Genomic DNA, 23,905 nt, shown 5'->3' with positions numbered 1-23,905 from the left:
CCAATTTGAGAGCAGGGATATCGGGAATGTGTGGGAGGGAGAGGGCTTGGGGGGAGGCGGTGTGGGAAGGGGGGGGGGGTGGGAGAGGTATACACACAAGGAGTATAAACACAGTGACAGAATGGTTGGACTGAAGGAGAAGATGAACAAGTGGAAGGAATGTATGGAGACAAAAGGTCTGAAGGTGAATATCGGAAAGACGAAGGTGATGGCAAGTGGTAAAGCATGTGGTGAGGTGGAAATAACTGGGAAGTGGCCATGTGCTGTGTGCAGGAAGGGTGTGGGAGTGAACTCCATTCAATGTACAATGTGCGCTGAGTGGGTTCATCAAAAATATAGTGGTTTGAGAGGGTCATTAACCAGTGTGGCAGCTACATTCAAATGTAAGGTGTGCACAGAGGGAGCTGCAGATGGAGGAAATGTTGAGTTGGATCTTGGAGACGGCGTGAAGCTAGAAGGTGTGAAAACATTTTGTTACATTGGAGACATGCTGAATGGAGAAGGTGGATCAGACTCGGCAACGGTTGCTCGAGTGAGATGTGCATGGAAGAAGTTTTGGGAACTGAATGGCATGCTGACGAGAAGGGGAGTGCCGTTGAACCTGAAGGGAAAGGTGTATGCTGCATGTGTGAGAAGTGTTATGATTTATGGGAGCGGGACATAAGTAAGAACGTAGAGCAGCAACGAAGGCTGGAAAGGGTGGAAATGAGAATGGTTCGACGGATGTGCGGAGTATCGTTGAGAGAGAGGAAGACAAATGCTGAATTGCGAAAGATGATGGGAATAGAGCCTGTGATTGATGCTGTGAAGAGGAACAGGTTGAGATGGTTTGGTCATGTGTTGGCGGAAGGATGAAAATGACTGGTTGAGAAGAGGAATGGTAATGAATGTCGAAGGAAGTAGAGGATGGGGAAGACCGAGAAAGACTTGACTAAAGATGGTGGAAGAAGAAATGCGGGCAAGGGGGTTAACAAGGAGAGATGTAGAAAATAGGGCAAAATGGAGAAGCTCGTCAGGGGGACCACAAGGCTAACCCCCGCTCTTGCAGGGAAAATGGCCTTAAAATGCCTGTTGTGTTGTTGTTAAGTGACATCAAATTACATATGAGGATCCATACAGGAGAGCGTCCTCACAAATGCTCGATATGTGACAACGGTTTCTCTCAAAAAGGAGACCTTGGAACAAAGCGATGAGAATGAAGTTCCACAAACTGGTTCATGAATAATGATCCGAAAAAGGAGGTGGAGATTTTGAGGTCTGGGAGAAACTTCCTCCCACCTCCTAAAACCCGCTTTTGGAGATAACCAACGAGAGCATCCTTACGAATGTTCTATTTGTGACGAGGATTTTATTTCTAAACGGAGCTTGAACTTTCATAGTGCAACCCACTCTGGAGTGCTCGCACAAAAAGTGCTCTGACTGTGGGAAAAGTTTTGCTGATAAATGTTTATTACGTTGACATAGTATTACCCATACTGGGTTGTACGTGCTCCCCTTGTAAGCAATCCTCAGCAGTAGGCAAGGTATTCAGTGAACCAGTAAGGACAAAGCCATCATGAAAGCTTACAGCCCTTTGAGCATATACCTTGTCAGCACAACTTCTCAGAGTACCATCTATAACCCCTGACAACCAGCCACCATCCCGATCCCCTTGATGAAAGCCACACAGCTGGCTGTCACCTGAATGTCCACAACAATGGCTGCAAACTGGTGCCAAAAAGACAATAGAATCTCAAAATGCTAACCCCATCCGCATCCTCAAACAAAGTTTAAAGAAAATGACACCTTAAAAAAAAATGTAAAATTTATTCATTTGGTTCTCCATATCTTATTTTAATCTTATTATAATAGAGCAAACGTATATGGTTATGTATATTTATATGCGAGGAAATGTCTTCTTCTTCTTCAAAAATTTTTAATTATTAAAACACCCTCTTCATTAACCCTCTTAATTACGTTTAGACTGCTGAGACCCCTCAGACCTTTGACACTCTTCAATTCCACAGAGACCCCTGAAGACCCAAAATACCCTTGAAGGCCCTGAGGTTAAAAAATACCGTGAAGACTCAGAAGACCTAAAATCCCCAAAACACCCAAAATACCCAAAACACTCTGAACACCACAAAGACCCAAAAGAGCCTTGAAGGTCCTGAAGACCCAAATGGTCCCAAAGACTCAGGCCCAAAATACCCGAAGACCTAAAACACCCTGAAGACCCAAATACCCTTAAAGACTCAGAGGAACCAAAAGACCCTTTAGACCCTAAAATCCCCTGAAGACGTGGAAAACACAAAAGACCCCAGACACTGAAGACCCCAAAGACCCAAAACACCCCAAAGACCCAAAAAGACACCAAAGACCCAAAAGACCCAAAAGACCCAAAGCATCCTGAAGACCCAAAACACCCTGAAGACCCAAAACACCATGAAGACCCTTAAAGACCCTTGAGACCAAAAATACCCTTAAATACCAAGAAGAACCAAAAAACCCTAAAGACTCTTGAAGACCCATAGGAAACAAAAGACCCTTAAGACCCAAAAGCACCTGAAGACACCGAAGACCCAAAATACCCCAAATACCCAAAACACCCCAAAGACCCAAAGTACCCTTAAAGGCGCAGAGGATCCAAACGACCATGAAGACCCAAAATGGCCCTGAAGACCCAAAATACCATGAAGACCCAAAAGACACCGAAATGGTCAAAGAAGCCTATCCCTCTGAAACGACGTGTGGTGAGGCACACAGAGTCACGCTAGTTATCATAATAGAGAATTATTGAAAAATTAATGCCAAAAACTCAAATGGTTATAGAACTTAATCTCTCAATCTGATCTTGGATCTCAGCGTGCTTCTCCCAGGGCCTTCCTTAGGTTGCCAGTTTGTAATTCTTGTTTCTGTCCTTGCCATGTATCCAGCCAAGTTCCATTTGAGTTTTTTAACATTGTGATCAGTGTTTAGGAATTCTGTTTTTTCTATCTGATTTAGTTGTTTTCTAGTCCCTTTTTGGTTATGATCAGATGGCATCTTTTCCTGGCAGTTTGCACATCAATTTTATTCAATCTTTGCCGTAGTCCATGTTTCATTGCCTTGTGTGATATGGGGAGAACACCCTTGTTGTAAAATGGTTTATCAGAAGAGGACTCCTGCCCATGTTTTTCATGAAACTTGAATTTGTGACGGGTTTCGCAAATGCATTGTCTGTGTTTTTGTGAAGATGGAATGGCACATTATGATCTATAATAATCAATCTTTGGAGAGTTTGGAGTTGCCCATATCCCCATAAGTAACCTTGATCAAACCGAGAGTTGTTCACCAAAGCAGTTGAAAGCCTTGCAGAGCATTTACCATCATGACATGACTGCACTTAATGCCATCACAGCTTGTTGCCAAGCAGCTCGGTTACACAGCTCCCAATGTGGAAGGCCACACAGCTGGTTGCTGCCACATTTTTCTCAACATCAATGGTGATGCATTGTTAATGGAGGGAATACCTATAAACACAGAATTCCAAAGAAGAGAAGAGGGGAACGAACCCTCCCCCACCCAAAAAGCTTGAGATTCAAGTCGATGTGGCCACTGACCAGACCAAGCAGTAAGAATTATTCCAAAAATATAAAAAATAAAAAATGCCAAAAACAGGTCCTTCCAACGACAGACCAACCAGTCTGCTCCCAATAATCAGCAAGGTCATGGAATCCATCATCACTTCAGACATTAAATCCTTCCTCGTCTCCAATGGTTTGATCTCTGATCATCAATATGGATTCAGACCAGGCCACTGTACTCTGGACATGCTGCTTCGGCTGGCTCAACAATTGACGGGTGTCCTCAACACGAGACAGGAAATCAGAGCAGTCTCCCTTGACATATCACGTGCCTTCGATACAGTCTGGCACCCCGCTTTGCTCACCAAACTCTCCTCTTATGGTATCCATGAAAATCTCCACGCATGGCTCACGGATTTTTCTCCTGTCATATTTACCATGGGGCCTGTCGAAGATTAACCACTTCAAAATAGGTTCAAAAGTACAATTTATTCGTACTACATTGACAGCATCCACATAATAAAAAAAGAAGAGCATGCGCATGAAAAGAACCAACAACAGGTTGCCGAGCGCAGCAGGAAGCAATCTATTCTGCCTCCTGCTTGTGGAACCGGATTTAAATACTCTCTACTTCAAAGGCTGATGTGATTGAAGAGACATAGCTGCATGGCCTTGTCGGAGCTGTGATCTTGATAATGAGGAGTGAAGCACAGAGGGGATGTTAAAGTATGATTGTATTTATCAATTATTCGCAATTTATACTAGGACTTCTCAAAATACTTCCACAGGCTCTAAATGTAATTCTGTCATTTACTCTTCCTCACCAGGATGGAGTTTTTATTTGTTTATTTATTTATTTTTGTACACAGAGTCGAGGCTCTTGTAAGAGCTAACACATTACACACGAAAACATGCACGGACCCATAAACACATACAACTATTTGGTATTCATAGAATACTTACCCTGCGCAGTCAACTTGTTGCGAGCCAACTCCTCTGTTTTTTTTACCTTTTTTTTTCTTTGATCCAATATGGCTGCTAGACCACGTGAGTGATGACGTCATAAATTTATGTTCTCTGATATAATTGTTGCATAGATCACGCTCAATACATTTCAAACTGGTCAGACTAAGGGTTGTCCCTGTCGAATTATGACGTCATAATTATGGCACTAATGACGTTATTGTTAACAACACCTATTCCCACTTACATGCACACTCACTAACTGACTCACTCACGTACATACACACTCACTAACTGATTGACTCACATACACACACACTCACTGACTGACTGACTCACTCACGTACATGCACACTCACTAACTGACGCAATCACGTACATGCACACTCACTAACTGATGCAATCACGTACATACACACTCACTAACTGACTGACTCACTCACATACACACACACTCACTGACTGACTGACTGACTCACTCACGTACATGCACACTCACTAACTGATGCAATCACGTACATGCACACTCACTAACTGATGTAATCACGTACATACACACTCACTAACTGACTCACTCACGTACATACACACTCAGTAACTGACTCACTCACATATACACACACACACACTCGCTGACTGACTCACTCACGTACATGCACCCTCACTAACTGACGCAATCACATACATGTACACTCATTAACTGACTCATTCACGTACATACACACTCATTATCTGACTCACTCACGTACATGCACACTCACTATCTGACTCACTAACTGATTAACGCACGTACATACACACTCACTGACTCACTCACATGCATGCACACTCACGTACATACACACTCATTAACTGATTCACTCACGTACATACACACTCACTAACTGACTCACTCACGTACATACACACTCATTAACTGACTCACCAACCAATTCACTGACGTACATACACACTCACTGACTGATTCACTCACGTGCATGAACACATACGAACCGACTCACTAACTGATTCACTCACATACATGCACACTCACTAACTGATTAACTCACGTACATACACACTCACAAACTTACTCACCAACTGATTTACTCACGTACATACACACTCACTAACTGACTCGCCAACTGACTCACTCACGTACATACACACTCACTAACTGACTCACTCACATACATACAGACTCACTAACTGACTCACCAATTGATTCACTCACGTACGTACACACTCACTGACTGACTCACTCAAATCAATGCCTGATCCACTGACTCACTCACACTCACTGAGTGCAATAGCAGATGAACGAACGTGCGTCCCCAGGGACCCCAAATTCCATGACGTCATGCAACCCGAGATAACGAGATGAGAATCTTTCGAGATGAGACCGAGGGTGGGTCTCACTTTGCTGACAAAACAATCACCTTGTGAGTGGTGATAAACACAGCACAAAGGGAGTGAGTGCTCCATCTCGAGGAAAGAAAGCACTGTCACGTGATGAATCGATGAAAAGACGTTTTCCTGATGTTTACCTGGACAGGACTATTACAAAATTAGGGGGTGAGGTTCGTATTAGTCGAAAAAGCAGGTAAAGTAAAATAATAACTACGTTTAATGTAAACAAATGCACAATAATTACAATCAAAATTGTATAATTCCTAATGTTAATACATATCGACATTGTTTATCAAATCCACACTATAATATATCACACGATCACAAAACACCCCTCATTAGGAAATGGACCAACCCGTGATCATGGCGGAATGTTGCGGTTTTAAAAATCGGAACACCTGTCCAAAGGTGAAACAAAACTACTCCAGCGATGTTGAAAAGCGAAACAGCTCAACTAGAACGGCATTCGGTGGAGAGCTTACCTGCACCAGGTGAACACTTTGTTTTGTTGGGTCGGACACTGAAAGGTCGGATCTGGATTCCACTTGAACCAAAATCTCATCGCTTGTTCTTGTCACTTCGCAACTCATGCACCAAGTTTTGTCATAATTCGTCCACAACTTTGTGAGATATTTTGTTCACAAAGAAAAAGACAAACAAACAGGGGTGAGAACATAACCTGCATGCTGCATCCACCTTGCGGTTGCGGAGGTAACAAAAGGTGAAAATGGTTGAACATCACCCGAAATTAACTTTTTCATTGCACAAGCGGCAGAATCAGAAAAGGGTCTCTCGGTCTGTCGAGCTTGTGTGTTCAGTTACCAGGGCAGCTTGCTATCGCTTGCCAAGCCACCCGTTCCTTACCAACGGTTTTGTTGAAGTTCTTACTTGAGTGCTTAAGCCGCTTGGCGAGCACTCTACAATAAACTTTTTGTTCTTCCATGAGCCTCGTCTATGTAAACAAAACAAATAAATAAACAAGAATGATGTCGTGCAGAGCAAAAATCCACCCCAAACCCTCCCAAAAAGGTTCCATTGAGACATAAAATTGTCCATTTCATTGAGATTAAAGTTGACAATGTTGATGATAACTCATTGATTTTCAGAAAAAAATTGATAATTTTGAACGTTTAACCTTTAACCTTTTTAACTTAAAATAGTTTTTTCCCAATTCAGTGAGGCACTTTGTAATTGCTCTTTAATGTTCAGGTTAATCGGATGAAAATTGATGGGTTTTTAGACATAAATTAATGATTTTAGAAGTTTGACCTTGACTTGACATTTGACCTTTTAACCTGAAAAAATAGTTGATTCCCCAATTCGATGATTCAATATGCAAATGCTGTTCAACTTTCACGGCAAACGCATGAAAAGTGACTATCTTAGAAATTTGACCTCAAGATGATCTTTGACCTAAAAATCAATAGGCTTATCAGTTGTGACTACATCTACAACTAGGTAAAGTTTCATGACGACCAGGGTAGAATTGTAACTTGTGGGCAATTGACATAAAAACAGACAAACAGGAAATCTGTCGTACACAGAACAATACTTGCAAAATCCCTAATATAGGTTCTTGTCCTTTGGCCGATGGCCGATGTTAAACTTTGGCTGATGTTGTCCTTTGGCCGATGTTGTCCTTTGGCTGATGGTGTCCTTTGGCTGATGTTAAACTTTGGCTGATGTTGTCCTTTGGCTGATGTTAAACTTTGGCTGATGTTGTCCTTTGGCTGATGTTGTCCTTTGGCTGATGTTGTCCTTTGGCTGATGTTAAACTTTGGCTGATGTTGTCCTTTGGCTGATGGTGTCCTTTGGCTGATGTTAAACTTTGGCTAATGTTGTCCTTTGGCTGATGTTGTCCTTTGGCTGATGTTAAACTTTGGCTGATGTTGTCCTTTGGCTGATGTTGTCCTTTGGCTGATGGTGTCCTTTGGCTGATGTTAAACTTTGGCTGATGTTGTCCTTTGGCTGATGTTGTCCTTTGGCTGATGTTAAACTTTGGCTGATGTTGTCCTTTGGCTGATGTTGTCCTTTGGCTGATGTTGTCCTTTGGCTGATGTTAAACTTTGGCTGATGTTGTCCTTTGGCTGATGGTGTCCTTTGGCTGATGTTAAACTTTGGCTGATGTTGTCCTTTGGCTGATGTTGTCCTTTGGCTGATGTTAAACTTTGACTGATGTTAAACTTTGGCTGATGTTGTCCTTTGGCTGATGGTGTCCTTTGGCTGATGGTGTCCTTTGGCCGATGTTCAACTTTGGCTGATGGTGTCCTTTGGCTGATGGTGTCCTTTGGCTGATGTTAAACTTTGGCTGATGTTGTCCTTTGGCTGATGGTGTCCTTTGGCTGATGTTAAACTTTGGCTGATGTTGTCCTTTGGCTGATGTTGTCCTTTGGCTGATGGTGTCCTTTGGCCGATGTTAAACTTTGGCTGATGTTGTCCTTTGGCTGATGGTGTCCTTTGGCTGATGGTGTCCTTTGGCTGATGGTGTCCTTTGGCTGATGGTGTCCTTTGGCTGATGTTGTCCTTTGGCTGATGGTGTCCTTTGGCTGATGGTGTCCTTTGGCTGATGGTGTCCTTTGGCTGATGGTGTCCTTTGGCTGATGGTGTCCTTTGGCCGATGTTAAACTTTGGCTGATGTTGTCCTTTGGCTGATGGTGTCCTTTGGCTGATGGTGTCCTTTGGCTGATGGTGTCCTTTGGCTGATGGTGTCCTTTGGCTGATGTTGTCCTTTGGCTGATGTTGTCCTTTGGCTGATGGTGTCCTTTGGCTGATGGTGTCCTTTGGCTGATGGTGTCCTTTGGCTGATGGTGTCCTTTGGCTGATGTTGTCCTTTGGCTGATGGTGTCCTTTGGCTGATGTTGTCCTTTGGCTGATGGTGTCCTTTGGCTGATGGTGTCCTTTGGCCGATGTTCAACTTTGGCTGATGGTGTCCTTTGGCTGATGGTGTCCTTTGGCTGATGGTGTCCTTTGGCCGATGTTCAACTTTGGCTGATGGTGTCCTTTGGCTGATGGTGTCCTTTGGCTGATGTTAAACTTTGGCTGATGTTGTCCTTTGGCTGATGGTGTCCTTTGGCTGATGGTGTCCTTTGGCCGATGTTCAACTTTGGCTGATGGTGTCCTTTGGCTGATGGTGTCCTTTGGCCGATGTTCAACTTTGGCTGATGGTGTCCTTTGGCTGATGGTGTCCTTTGGCTGATGTTAAACTTTGGCTGATGTTGTCCTTTGGCTGATGGTGTCCTTTGGCTGATGTTAAACTTTGGCTGATGTTGTCCTTTGGCTGATGTTGTCCTTTGGCTGATGGTGTCCTTTGGCCGATGTTAAACTTTGGCTGATGTTGTCCTTTGGCTGATGGTGTCCTTTGGCCGATGTTCAACTTTGGCTGATGTTGTCCTTTGGCTGATGGTGTCCTTTGGCTAATTTTGACGTCAAAAATAATTGGTGGCTGAATTAATTGTGCTGATATGCAAATCCTCTTTAAATTTCAAGTGAATCCAATGAAAATTGAGGATTTTCACAAATCTGCTATTATTGGTGACCTTTGGCCTATTCTGACCTTTTGACCTCAAAAATTAATAGGTTTGTTTTTCCTTATGGCCAACTCTATGATTTGGTGAGGTTTCGTAAACATCGGTGGTTTGTGCCCAAGGTTTGTGTCCAGGGCCCCAAAAAATGTTAAACCGCCTCTGTCTGACTGACCCACTCACTGACTGACTGACTGACTGACTCACTCACTAAATGACTAACTGACACACTCACTCACCGACTCACACTCACTCACCTACTCACTGACACACACTCATTCACTGACTAACTGACTCACTCACTGACTCACTCAATGACTGACTGACTGACTCACTCCCTCACTGACTGACTGACTGACTCACTCACTCTGACTGGCTGGCTCACTGATTCACACTCACTGACTGACGGACTCGTTGACTCCTCACTGATTGACTTACTCACATACATACTCACTGACTGACTGACTCACTCATTGACTCACTCTCTGACTCTCTCACTTCCACCAACTCACTCACTGACTCACACTGACTCACTCAACTCACTGACTCACACTGACTCACACCCACTAACACACTCACATACACACTCACTCACTGACTCACACCCACTAACACACTCACATACACACTCACTCACTGACTGACTTTCTCACTCACGGACACTGCTCGATCGACACATTTACCAGACTAAGGTCCAGGTGAGCTAAAAACGAGTTTGTTACCTGGTAAAAAGTCAGACAAGTTTTAGGAATCCTTTTTAACATAACATGAATGGAAGTACACGTGGTCATGGTGGGGAGTGACACATTTATTTTATATCAATAAATTATAAAAAACGGGGAATATCAATTAATTATTTTAATTATAAAAGGGGGAAATATCAGTTGATTAAGTCATCATTCTACCTCAAATTGAGAGCTACGTCACATATTGTCGGATATGATGTTACATTGATCATTACACAGGGAATCACATGATTATTGGATTCGATGAAACATGTGTTATAATGCAAATATAAAATGTATTATGAAAATGTACAATGTACAATGCAAGTATATGGGTGTTAACTTGCATGTGTGACGTCACGGGATATTGTTATGGGTGTTAACTTGCTGCATAACACATACACCATAACACACACACATACACCGCCTAGTGGATGATTATGGCATGCATGGCAATACAGTGGTGGCGTACTTCCGGCGTCACTTCCTGGACGTGGAACATGTCTTGCTCAAACTGACATCGGCTCCGTGTCCTTTTGTCTCCTCCGTGCTCCGCTCCGTGTCCTTTTCCACAAGCGGCTGAAACAGTGATCGGTTCGGATCTTCTGAGGAAAAGGTTTGTTCGGAGATTCTCATTTTATTATTAATACTGAGAAAGATATTCTGTAAAACGATCATTTGAAGTGATTCTTCATAATATGAATAGAGAGATCGGGCGAATATTATAATTATACATAGCACGAAATGACAAAGAGTTGTAGATGGATTATGGCGGAACTCGGGGGATGAGATGGGCAGGTGATACGAAGAAGAAGAAGAAGAAGAAGAAGAAGAAGAAGCTCTTTCAATTTAGGTTCAGGTCCGAATCCAGATCCGGTCTATCACTATCAGTGGATACAAAACGTAACCTGTTTATCCTGGTGGAGGTTTGTGCGATACCGAGTGACGTTCTACTTCGTTACCTGTGAAACTAATCCTTGTGTTGGCTTCATGGTTATTGTGGCTCATTTAAGATGTTTGGGTTAGGGTTAGGTATATATGTATATATGTATATATGTATATATGTAATTATGTATATATGTATCTATATATATAAAGCAGTAAAGTATGTTTGTTTGTTTGTCCTCTTATAACTCGAGAACTACTCATCACAGAGAAAAACCAAAGGCATATTCGGAATCAGTACGTCTCAGAGCAACTACAGCACACCTTAAATTTTAAAAAACTTCGGGTTTTAAAATTAGCGTATTAGCGCAGAAGCGCTAGCAGAAGAGGGAGGGAATCGAATGGAGGGAGCGCAGCGCTCACTCTAGCACTTCGCAGCGCCAGCGCTTCTGTTAGCGTAATTAGCGTATTTCGGAACGTTAATTTTTCAACTTCATTATTCGGAATCAGTACGTCCCAGAGAAACTTCGTAATGTTAATGTTTCAAGGCCCTCGGAGATAGCGTCATCGCGGGAGATAGCATTTGGCCCCCATAGTTAGTCCACGAGCATCACGTAGGCCCACTTGTAGTATTAGTTATGTCATAGTATGTGTAAGTATGGGCCATTTCCCCTATTGATACCTGCGTTGTGAAAAGACATGAGATTAGGTCCCGTTAATTTTGCGTCCACCCTCCAATTCCACCTCTATGGGCGCAATTGATCTCACGCCCCATTTGGCTGCCCGCTCAGTTGTTACGCTTTGGCTGCCCACAGCATTTGTTATGCTTTGGCTGCCCGCAGCATTTGCTGCCCTTTGCTCGCTCACTAGTCGAGTAACACGAGGTAGGCCTAAGAAGGAAGAGCGTGGGGTCAGGGTGGGGGCGTCGTCAAGGTGGAGCATCAGAGGCGATGACGGTAAGAGCTACCAGCCAACCAGGGCTCTAACAGCATGGCATGAGAGGGCGTGGAGAGGCGCGTCTGGTGAGTTCTAGAAGGTTCGCGGGGCGTGCCTATATAAGTCACTGCACAAAGCCCTTGGACAGGACTTGCAGAGAAAGGACTTACAGCGGATGAATTACAGTGGAGGACTTGCCAAAGGACTTGCAGAGAAAGGTCTTATGAGGAGGGCTTGTTGGGAAAGGGCGTGATAAGAGGACTTGAGGGGGCGAGCGCATTGTGAGCACTTGTGTGGAGAGAACTTCGTGCGATACGCGGTTGGAGGCATTGGACTGTAACTCACACAATAAAACGTACGCGCCAGAAAGGAGGAAGAAGAGGCGTTGGCGATACGAGTGCACGGCTGCAGCCAGATGGGCCTTTTGGCGAATATCGCCTACTTCAGCCACGCGAGTAAACGCGGTAATAACCTGCCAGTGATTAACCGCCAGAGCCCACGCCCTACCAAATCGCCCCGTAATAACCCTGTGCGTACAAGACGACACGCGGAGAGCTCCTGCCTTCTCTTCTTACCATCTGCACAGGACGAGCTGGAGACCGGAGGGAGCTGCACGGGAGCCATTCCTGGGCGTGGTGAACCACATCCTCATCTGCAAGCCCCGTGTGAGAGTGTGTGTGTGTGTGTGTGTGTGTGTGTGTGTGTGTGTGTGTGTGTGTGTGTGTGTGTGTGTGTGTGTGTGTGTGTGTGTGTGTGTGTGTGTGTGTGTGTGTGTTTGTGTGTGTGAAACGGGCCTGTTTGTCCTGGGTAGGAAGTAAGACTGTTTAAGGCTGCACTGTGTCCCCTTTTTCTGGAATCCTTGTATTGTGTAAATAAATCTGTTCTTCCTTTTTCCAATTCGACCGCTTTTGTGATTTATCCATTGACTAAGTGTGGCACGAATAAGATCGCTAGAACCGGGTCACCATCTAAATGGCACGGATCGCGTGTAGGCACCGCTCGGCGTCTCAACACACGTGGTTCGTGCGGGGCTTATTTCCTCGTTTCAGGGCAGCGCGAGTAATTACTTAATAGTGAATCCTAGTCCTAGTACCCTATTTCGCGCTGTCCGGGAGGGACGTCATAGGTCCCAGGTCCCGCCAGGCCAGTCAAAGACAAGGGGACTAATCCCCCTTTGGTAAGGGGAGAAGGCCGGCGTCGAGATCCACGACAATATATATATATCTATATATATATATATATATATATATATATATATATATATATATATATATATATATATATATATATATATATATATTAGATATATATATATATATATATTAGATATATTAGATATATATATATATATATATATTAGATATATTAGATATATATATATATATATTGTTACAGACGTGGCTTGGATGTTATTTACCGAGCGGTTTTATGGTATGACCACGTCTGCACAAGTTACCCGATTGTGCCCGAACGTTGACTAATCGCGCTATGCTAGACCAATGAAGGAAAAAGAAGACACACGGCTGGAATTAATACGACACGACACCAGGGATACGGTTCTCAAAGGTTGTTATTACAATAATGCGGAAGGTTTAGATTACAGGGACAAGAGGGAAACATAGGAAGGTGGGCACTTAAACACAATCTTATATTATTCCCAACAGACGACAGATAAACGGGACAAGGCTCACTCACACGGGGTTTGATGCAAAGGACAGGCGGGTAGCGATCGCTCCAGGTGCACCTGGGCTCAGGGCAGGATCACGTACGGTCCAGTTTAAGAGATGCGGTGGAGGTATTGCAGCGCTCGAGGGGTGGCGACTTCTCTCTCCAGGCTGGGGGCGCATCTGACGTCACATCCGGCGCGGGGCCGCGTATATCCGGCGGGGAGTGACACGCCCTCGGCTCGTTAGCTCCGCCTCGTGGAATCGGCACGTTGCTTCTCATTGGGTGCGTGCGGGGGGGTTACTGGCTCCGCCCCTGACGAGGAGCTGACAGCCAGCCCCTTCGGGGTAACGCCGTGGAGCGTATGGTCATGGCGGGTAACCGAGCCGGTGTGAGGACGCACACTCCCCGCCCCTCTGTTGTTGTAGTCGTAGTTGTAGTTGTAATTGTTGTTGTAATTGTTGTTGTTGTTGTTGTTTGGGGAAGAAGATGGGAGGAGGTATGGGAAAGGTCCTAAACTCACTACTGATGCCATATAATCACATTCTGGTGCAACGAAGAGTCATAATTAATGGAAACGAGGCCTTAACTGACATAGATTAAGAATAACTAGGAAGATGTCCGAAAGTTGGCTACGTGTGGTGCGGTGGACCTGGGCACGACATTTAATGGGGGAATAAGGGGAAGGTCGGCTCTACTGATTGTTATTTACATGCAATGGGACTAGGGAATGGGGGATTGGGGAAAGTTGGGGAGTATTGGAGAAAATAGGGGAATATTTACAAGCGGATATGGAGGCCAAATTCCATATTCGCAACATTGCACCCTTCTCTACCCTCGGGGCGTCCCGACCCGATAAATTTTTACCTACTTTAGTGTGGCACGCAATGTAGTTCCCTCTACTATTAACTCTACCCTGAGTGCGACAGTTTTAGAGATATTCACAAATGAGTAAATATGTCCCCCTGCGACGTTGCACCCTTCTCCTCACAGAAACACACCCACAGGATAACCGAATCCGGAAAGAATTCTCAAACTAAACATACAGCCGGTAGGGAGCATTATTTACACGACTACGCTGCTATCTACACTACGATCCAGGACCTGTCTTTGGAGGAACACATGCAGATGTTATGCATAGAGAGAGCGCGCTTGCCAGCATCGATACACCAACCCACGAGTGCTCTGTGGCCGACGGCCTTTAATAACGTGCAGAGCACCCTTCCCGAGCATCAAAAGCACCACCCCACCACCAATCGGGGCAGTCACCATTGTTCATTGGAATAAAAATAAATTCGACAACCCCTAACCCTGCAGGTGTCTCTTGCTCTTCTTGTGGTGCACTTGGTGTTAACTAAAAGTGGTTCACCTGTATGGCATAGGTGCCACGTTGACCCATAGGTCCATCCCCGGGTGGTGCTTGGCCGCAACCGAACTGCGGTCCATTGTGGGTGGCCACAAACATTGCGGTCCATATGGTGTATCGATCCCGGCAGCAAACAGCGAAAGTGCAGGCCCACAACTGCGCAGCCAGCACCTCTCTCTCCTCTCTCTCTACCCCAAAGCCAGATCCTCGGAGGTGGGAGACAAAAGAAGAAACAAGTGAGTAAGGTGGTAAGGGCGCAAAAGTGCACGCAATGTAAGGTGATGCACACTGGGGGCACATGGGAACCAGGTGAGACAGGTACGTTCCTATCGTACGCCCCCCCCCCCACCAGGTAACCTACATGGCCCCTCCCTTACCCCTTACTGTATCCACACAACACAACACTACCCATAAACATCTACTTTACAAATCAACAAACATCCCTACTGTCTTCCCCGTTCCTCCCATATACCAAATTCGTCTTCTCTCCCTCCTAACCAATCAAATTTGCCATTTTCAACTCTCATCAAAATTTGCCATCTCCAACTCAACATCATAATTTGCCATTACCAATTCATCATCAGTCCCTCCTAGGGAGGGAGAGATGGAATCACCCCAATGTCTCATCCACGTCGTGATGCGTCTCACAAATCCACACAGCGATTCATCTCCTGCAACAAAACAAAGAAAACACAGGTGTGGAGTCATCATCATCACCACAGGTAAGTGGCTGCGTATGGTGCGACAGGTTCATCAATCCTAACTATTTCCTAAATGACTTTAACAACTTTACACTACCCGGGGTCTTTCTCCGGCCAAACCATTGGCCCTCTTACACTATGGGTTCTAAAAACCAATTCCCATTGGCCAAACTGTGGTGCTCTTCAATTTGGGGTCTCACTCCCCCGATTCATCTCCCGGTGCCCTCGTACAATTTCTGGGCTGCGACGTGTACCTCTCCCAGTGGGTCTACCCACCTGCACACCTCCACCACTGCAGTTGCCTCCGAGCTTACCTGCTCCTTACCCTAACCTAACTACCAGGGGAAGGCCCTCTGGCTCTCTCCCCACTCCGTGCCCTCTCTGGCACTGGGCTGCCCGATCCACACCCGGGATCCTCAGGCACCCACTCACAACTACCGGCTCCCAGAGCCCACCTGCGGCCTCACCTGGCCGACATCCTCACAGTGGTGGAGTGCCCAACCAACTACACACACTAACAGGCTACACGCCCAGCCATTTCCACAACACTAATGCACCCATTCACAACACCATTCTGCAACCGCACCACAAATGCCAATATCCAACCACAATTTACCTGCACCCTCTACCTAACACTTACACTACCCGCCCCGGGTGCTCGTGAAAGGGGTCCACTCTTCCCCCATCCACACCTTCGCACCATGCACACCACTCCGTACCACTCACTCCAACTCTCTCCACACACCTGTACCTGCACACCTGTGCTCTCACACCTGGTGCCACCTGCACCCTTCTCTCCCCAAGCGCATTCGCGCTGATCCACACACTCACTACTCATACACTGCTCCACACACCTGTCCAGTTGCACACCTGTGCAATCACACCTGTTCAATTCTCACAAACACGGCATCATCTCAGCTAACTACTCCCTTCTGAAACTTGCGCTTCCCAGTCGCCCCTTTAAACTATTGCGCTCCCACGTCATTATCATCCATACTAATCTACCTGCGTCCCCACTACAGGTATCAGTCACTAACTAAACTTAACGTTACCTAATGTCATCTTCGCTAGATCCCTACACACCATATCCTAACCCACCCGGGCTAGTTTTCACTGCCATACACCCCATAATCTATTGCTCCTTTGCCCCCCACATGGGAAAGGTGGCAGGGATGCCACCCTCTCCCACCGGGCCTATCGCTCCTCAATCCCCCAGTCCTCTGGCACTAATAAGCCCCCCTCATTCAGAGGTACTGGGTCCCGCCTCGGCATCTAAAGCCGAGGCAATCCACGGGGGCGCCTGCTCGCCGGTGTAAGGTCTTATCCGGTCGGCGTGGACGATCCGAGGGAGGGCTCGTGGCCCCATTTTGATCTTAAAGACCACGTCACAGATTTGCGACAGGACGACTCCTGGGCCTTGCCAGGGGGAGGTGAGTTTTGGGCACCTTCCCTTCCGCCTCCGGGGATTAAAGAACCAAATCTTCATCCCCGGAGCGTATTGACTCCCCTGGCTCCGGTCGTCGTACCTGCGCTTCATCTTTTCCCCCGCCAGATGGAGTTGGCGGCGGGCGAAGGCATGGACTAGCTCCATGCCTTCCTCTAGGTGACGTGCGTACCCCTCCCTCGGCGGGTTAACCACTGTGTCTGGCACGGGACCGCATAGCAAGTCGGCGGGAGCCCGTAACTCCCGCCCATACATAAGCAACGCTGGACTGCATGCGGTGGCCCCGTGCTGGCTGGTCCGGTAGGCCATAAGCAAATAAGGGAGATGTTCGTCCCAGTCATCCTGACGGGTGGTGGTGAACAGTGCCAGTTGTTGGATTAAAGTTCGGTTGAATCTTTCCACCATCCCGTCAGATTGAGGTCTTAAAGGCGTTGTCCTGGTTTTTCGAATTGACAGGAGACTGCACACATCTTTTAGTAATTTGCTCTCAAAATTTCGTCCCTGGTCGGTGTGCAACTCCTGTGGAATCCCATGCCGGCACACAAATCCTTCCACGAAGGCCTGCGCTACCACCCCTGCTTCTTGGTTGGGGAGGGCGTAGGCCTCCGGCCACTTGGTGAAGTAGTCCATCACAACGAGGATATACTTATTACCTTGGCGGGTGCGGGGCAGCGGTCCTAGAATATCCATAGCCACCCGCTCAAGGGGGGCCCCCACCTGATGTAATTGAAGGGGGGCCCTCATCCTCCGTGCTGGTCCCTTTTTGGCAGAACAGGCGTCGCATCTCCGACACCAGTCCTGTATGTCGCGCCCCATATTCACCCAATAGAACCTCCGGCGGACCCGAGATATTGTCTTTGTCCTGCCCAAATGGCCGCCGGAGCGGGTACCATGCACCTGTTGCAATATGACGTTCTTGAATTTGTCAGGGACTATCACCAGCCAGGAAGTTCGATCAGAGGGAACCTCCACCCACTTGCGATACAAGATGTTGCCTTTCAATTCCAGGGTCTGCCACTGAGCCCAATATGCCTTTGTTTGTGCCCCGAGGGGGGTGACCTCTTCCCCCTTTGGTCTTTGCCCCAATTTGACCCATTGGAACACCGGCCCCAGAACAGGATCCTCCTGCTGGGCCGTGCTCCAAGCCAACTCTCCAAATTCCTCGTCCGCGGTTAGTGGCAAAATTGGCCCTCTCACCCGGGTTGCCCGGACGACGAGAATCGGGGCGGAATCGCCCAATTGCTCCCTCTCCTCGTGTCTCGCACAAAATTTACAGTTTTCCCCCAGACAAGGACGCCGAGAGAGTGCGTCCGCATTACCATGGGCCTTCCCGGCCCTATGGGCCACATCAAAATCGTACTGCTGCAACTTTTCCAACCACCTTGCAATTTGGCCCTCCGGTTCCTTGAACCGAAGGAGCCATTGCAAGGAGGAATGGTCAGTTCTAACCAAAAATTTCCGCCCGTACAAGTACGGGTGGAAATGGTTCATGGCAGCCAGCATAGCCAATAACTCTTTGCGAGTGACGCAATAATTTCTCTCGGGCCTACTTAAGGCCCGACTATAATAACCAATCACTCTCTCCACGCCCTCCTGTGTCTGAGACAAAACTGCGCCCAATCCTTCCTGGCTCGCATCCGTGTCCAGGGTAAATGTCCCGTCACTAGTGGGGTAAGCTAGAAGGGGTGCGGATGTTAGACACCCCTTCAATTTTTGGAAGGCCTCGTGGCACTCCCGTGTCCAATTAAATCGCGTCCCCTTCTCCGTAAGCCGGTGGAGGGGACGGGCCAACTCCGCAAATTTCGCCACAAAGCGCCGGTAGTAGGAGCAGAGTCCCAAAAATCCCCGCACCTCTTTGATGGTACGTGGTGCGGGCCACTCCTCTACCGCTTTAATTTTGTCTGGGTCTGTTTTTACCCCCTCGCGGCCAATCACGTGACCTAGATAGGCCACCTCTCTTGCAAACAAAGTGCACTTACTCGGGTTCAGCTTCAACCCTGCCTGTCTGAGGCACCCGAACACCTGGTCCAAATTAGCTAGTGCCTGGGGGAACGTTTGGGCATGTACCAGGACGTCATCCAGGTACACCAGGCATGATTGCCATGGCATGCCGCCTAGTACATGCTCCATCAATCTCTCAAAGGTGGCGGGGGCGTTACACAAACCAAACGGTATCACAGTAAACTGATACAGTCCCTTACCTGTGGAAAATGCCGTTTTCTCCTTCCCTGCCCTATCCATCTCCACCTGCCAATACCCACTCTTGAGGTCCAAAGTTGTGAACCAATTTGAGCCCGCAACGGCATCGAGGGTGTCATCAATCCTTGGCAGGGGATATGAGTCCTTGAGTGTCACGTTGTTTAGCTGGCGATAGTCCACGCAGAACCGCGTGGTCCCATCCTTCTTTTTGACCAGCACAACAGGTGACATCCAAGGACTTCCCGAGGGCTCGATCACACCTGCGTCGAGCATTTTTGCAACCTGCTCGTCAGCTTCCGCCCTCTTGCTCCAAGGGAGCCGTCGGGCGGCCTGACGAATAGGCCGGGCCTCACCGGTGTGGATCTGATGTTTCACCAGGCCCGTACGTCCAATATCCTCGGTGGACAGGGAGAAGAGGTCCAAATGGGACCCAACCAGTTTGTGTAAGGCCTCCCTCTGGGTACCTCCCAACTCTACGCTGCTACGATTTACCATCTCGCAAATGGGATCGGGCCAATTCCTACTTGTTATTGAAGGCTCCCCCCGGGGTCGGCTCGGCTGGACGTTCTCGCCCCTCACTGTCGCGACTTCCTCGACGGGGGTGCAGCCAGCTACCCTCGTGCCCCTTACTATAGTGCGTGGTTCTGTACTCATATTTATTACTCGGACGGCCACTACCGGTCCGTCCGTTTTTACAAGGGTGCGGCCCACGATTAAACCCGGTATGGACTGCGCTGCCACCGGTTCGACCAGGCCGCAGGACTCCTGCCATGTTGGGCGAGCTGCCCATCGGGCCGGCACTATCGCCTCGGCCCTTGGGGGGATGGTCACGGCCTCGGAAGCCTCCAGCTCCGCTCTCTCGGCCGTGCTCACTCCCCCTAACGGCAGCTCTTCTACTCCCACCTGCAGGATCCCCCGGCACAAGTCGATTTTACAACCGCTGGCAGTCAACAGGTCCAACCCTATTAAACATGGGTCGCACACCTCCGCCACCCAAACATCTATCTCCCTCCTTACCGACCCTAACTTGAGGGTCACAGAACCACGCCCTATGATCGGGGCCGTTACCCCGGTAGCAAGCTGCAAACTATAATTTTGCAGGCGCTGGATCTTATCCCAGCCACCTGCGCTCGAATCAAGGACCACAGGGCTGATGATCGTGGCGCTAGCTCCTGTGTCCACTACGGCGTCTACCCCCACGCCGGCAATTTTGCATCTAATTGTCAGGCTACCGGTTCCAATTTGGCCACAATAAATGACCTGTCGCGTCAATGAGGGCTCTCCTCCATCCTCTGCTGCCGAACACCGCCCTACGTGCCCGACACCTTCTAGTTTCCCGGGGTCTGGCGGGGGGGTGTCTGGGGTCGGCTAACCCGCTCCCCCCTGGGCGGAGTTGAGGACCTCAACTGCCGGGGATCATCCCGGCGCGCGTTTCGACAGTGCCGCGCCAGGTGACCCAGGCGGTTGCAGGTATAGCACCTCACCTGGTAAGGTGCTTGCCTCCGGAATTCCAAATTCCCCCCCCTGTAGGTCCGAATTGGATTACCCGCTCGTGGTCCACCGCGGGCCACCTCCGGGGCCGCCTGCCATGGTCCAGGTCCTGCCAGGCGCTGGTCCACCAGCCTCCGGACCATGCCCGCCAGGTCAGGACCCACGTCGGGGGCGGGCCCCCTAAGGGGTCCGCCCTCCATTGGGGGTCCCATCTGGCGGACCGCCATTGCGAGACGCTCGCCCCCCCGGGCCAGGGGCCTCGCTGCTTCCCAACGGGCCGCAGCGTCAGCCGCCTGGCTCAGAGTCTGCGGGCGCCACATGGCGAGCTGTTGCCGGAGCTCAATATCCGGGAGGGCCTGGATAAAATGGTCCAGCGCCAGGCTTTCCCGGGAATCCGCTGCCATGCTAGCATGTGCGATCCCCACTGCGCGGCGAATGTCGTGGGCAAGTTCCCCGATGGCTTCCTGGGGCTTGCGCTTTCGCAGCGCGAGCTGAGCTTTAACAAGCTCGCTCTGCTGTTCTATTCCAAATCGATTAATTAGGGCGTCGCGGAGGGCTGGCAGGGTGAGAGCACCCGCTGGTAATGCCGTCAGCACCTCCGCCGCCGCGCCGCGCAATGCGGCCACCAGGTGTACTCCACCTTCGTCCTCACCCCAACCGTTACCCTTACACACACAGTCGAACTGCGCCAGGTACGCGCGTAGATCACTCTTGCCGTCATACGGCGCAAGTGGGACCTTGTGGGACCACCTCGTATGCGAGTCGTTGCCCGCCGGCCGGACCCCGTGCGTCGCCCCTTGCGGGGTCAGCGCGGGGCCGAACCGGCCGGGCCCCCACAGTACACTACCCCCAAGGGGCTCTCGTGCCTCCCCGGTCCCTCCAACAACTACCCCTGTTGGTGTTGATGCATGGGTCACACCTCCGCAACCCGCTACCCATTCCATACCACCACCACCACAACCTTGCTCACCCACACCTCGCACCTCTCGTTCCATACCCTCCGGACCAGCCATACACCTCACTCTTGGCCTCTCACGAACATCCGGGTCTATCTCGACCCCCAAGCTTATTAAATCACCTGGCGCATCATACGCACGACCATATTGGTCACCACTTACACCGGGTCCTCTTTCTCTTCGCTTCTCCTCCATCACCTGCGAATCCCTCATCCGGTTAATGAGCACATCATCACGATCCGAACACAGACTTTGGACCAATTCTTTTACTTCCTCCTTTATCTCTTTCTTATCCTCTCTCCGTCGCTTCTTAATTTCGCTCACCCCTTCTTCCACTTCTTCTAATTTTTGCTTCATCCCCTTCATCTCTTCGTGCGCCCCTTTAAGTTCTTCCTCTAACTCCACTTTATTTTTTTCTATGTGCTCCCGCACCTCCCGCTCTTTAACCTCCATTACCTCTACCACCTTGTCCATTTTCCTCGTCAGGTCCTCATGTACCGTCTGACACTCTTTTTTAATTACCCCTACGTCCTTTTTCATCTCCTTCTGTGTCGATTTTAAACCCTCTATTACCGCTGTGTTCTTCTTTACCTGGTCCCCCAACTCCTTTTGTCCCACTGTCAGTTGTTCTACTCCCAGCGTCAACTCCTCTATGCCACCTTGCAATTTTACAGTCCCCTTTCTCACCTCTTTCTCCATGCGCTCCTTACAGTGCCTCACCTCCTCGCGCACTCCTCCGACCTCCTCACTCACTCCTCTTCTGATCTCCTCTCCCATCACTTGCATCTCCTGCCCAGATGCCACCCTCATCTGCTCCATTTCCTCCCTGTGAGCATCCAGTTTGGTTTCTACCCCCATTCTGACCCCCTCTATCTGCTGCCCCATTTGGTTAACTTCCCTTTCCGCTTGGTCCCTCATGTCCCTCAATTTGCCTTCCATACTGTTTTCTAACCCCTCTAACCCTTTTTTCATCCCTTCCATTTGATTCTCTTGAGCGGCCATTCTGTTTTCTACCCCCGTTAACCCATTCTTTACTTCTTTTATCCCGTTGTCTAACTCCTCAAAATTATTGTCTAACTTCCCAATTTTCTTGTCTAACTCCTCAAAATTATTGTCTAACTTCTCACTGGTACCCCTCGCTTCGTCCCTCATTACCCCCATTTGGTTTTCCAATCGCTCACTATTCTTTTCCATAAGGGCCGTCATTTGTATAAAAAAAAAGTTCCAATCTTCCCAGCGGCGCTACTTCGGTCGCGGGCACGGTGACCAGCGAGGCGCCATTTTGCGCGCCCGCTTCTTCGTGCGTGACGGCGCTATTTTGCGAACCTGCCGCCCTCACTGCTTCGCTCTCCTCCTGTCCCTCATTTTGGTCCTGGATCGACCCTACCTCACTCTCCTTTACCGGACCCCAGCTGTCTTGATCCGCCATAGCGCGACTTTCAAAATTCGGTTTTTATTTTTTATTTTCGTAAAACAAATTGAAATTTCGCCGTTATAATTTCGCGCGGGAAACGCGCTCCGAATCGATTCGGTCGAGCGCCGTACGCGCTCCGGCTCGATTTTCCCTCCCAAAATTTGGGCCTAACTAATTTAGTCCCGGGTTCGAATTCCACTCCTCGACACCAATTGTTACAGACGTGGCTTGGATGTTATTTACCGAGCGGTTTTATGGTATGACCACGTCTGCACAAGTTACCCGATTGTGCCCGAACGTTGACTAATCGCGCTATGCTAGACCAATGAAGGAAAAAGAAGACACACGGCTGGAATTAATACGACACGACACCAGGGATACGGTTCTCAAAGGTTGTTATTACAATAATGCGGAAGGTTTAGATTACAGGGACAAGAGGGAAACATAGGAAGGTGGGCACTTAAACACAATCTTATATTATTCCCAACAGACGACAGATAAACGGGACAAGGCTCACTCACACGGGGTTTGATGCAAAGGACAGGCGGGTAGCGATCGCTCCAGGTGCACCTGGGCTCAGGGCAGGATCACGTACGGTCCAGTTTAAGAGATGCGGTGGAGGTATTGCAGCGCTCGAGGGGTGGCGACTTCTCTCTCCAGGCTGGGGGCGCATCTGACGTCACATCCGGCGCGGGGCCGCGTATA

The 23,905-nt window shown here is 48.4% G+C and overlaps 2 protein-coding genes across 2 annotated transcripts in view; one reads left to right on the top strand and one right to left on the bottom strand.

Annotated features, from left to right (window-relative positions):
* LOC137418920 (receptor-interacting serine/threonine-protein kinase 2) overlaps positions 1-6,512 on the bottom strand; it is a 176,850-nt gene extending 170,338 nt beyond the window's left edge. Inside the window, exon 1 of the mRNA XM_078770798.1 lies at positions 6,380-6,512. Coding sequence (XP_078626924.1) covers positions 6,380-6,459 — 80 coding nt within the window. The 5' untranslated portion in view covers positions 6,460-6,512. The remainder of the gene's footprint in view (positions 1-6,379) is intronic.
* Positions 6,513-10,728: 4,216 nt separating this feature from the next.
* The window catches only part of LOC137418556 (E3 ubiquitin/ISG15 ligase TRIM25-like), a 1,139,870-nt gene continuing 1,126,693 nt past the window's right edge, over positions 10,729-23,905 (top strand). Inside the window, exon 1 of the mRNA XM_068104649.2 lies at positions 10,729-10,759. The gene's annotated coding sequence lies outside the window, so the exon portion shown is untranslated. The remainder of the gene's footprint in view (positions 10,760-23,905) is intronic.

Source organism: Myxine glutinosa, chromosome 1 (genome assembly GCF_964187855.1).
Source record: "Myxine glutinosa chromosome 1, kmMyxGlut1.1, whole genome shotgun sequence".
NCBI classification, from domain to species: Eukaryota; Metazoa; Chordata; class Myxini; order Myxiniformes; family Myxinidae; genus Myxine; species Myxine glutinosa.
The sequence above is the reverse complement of the archived record's forward strand: the minus strand, read 5'-3'. Positions and strand labels throughout refer to the sequence as shown.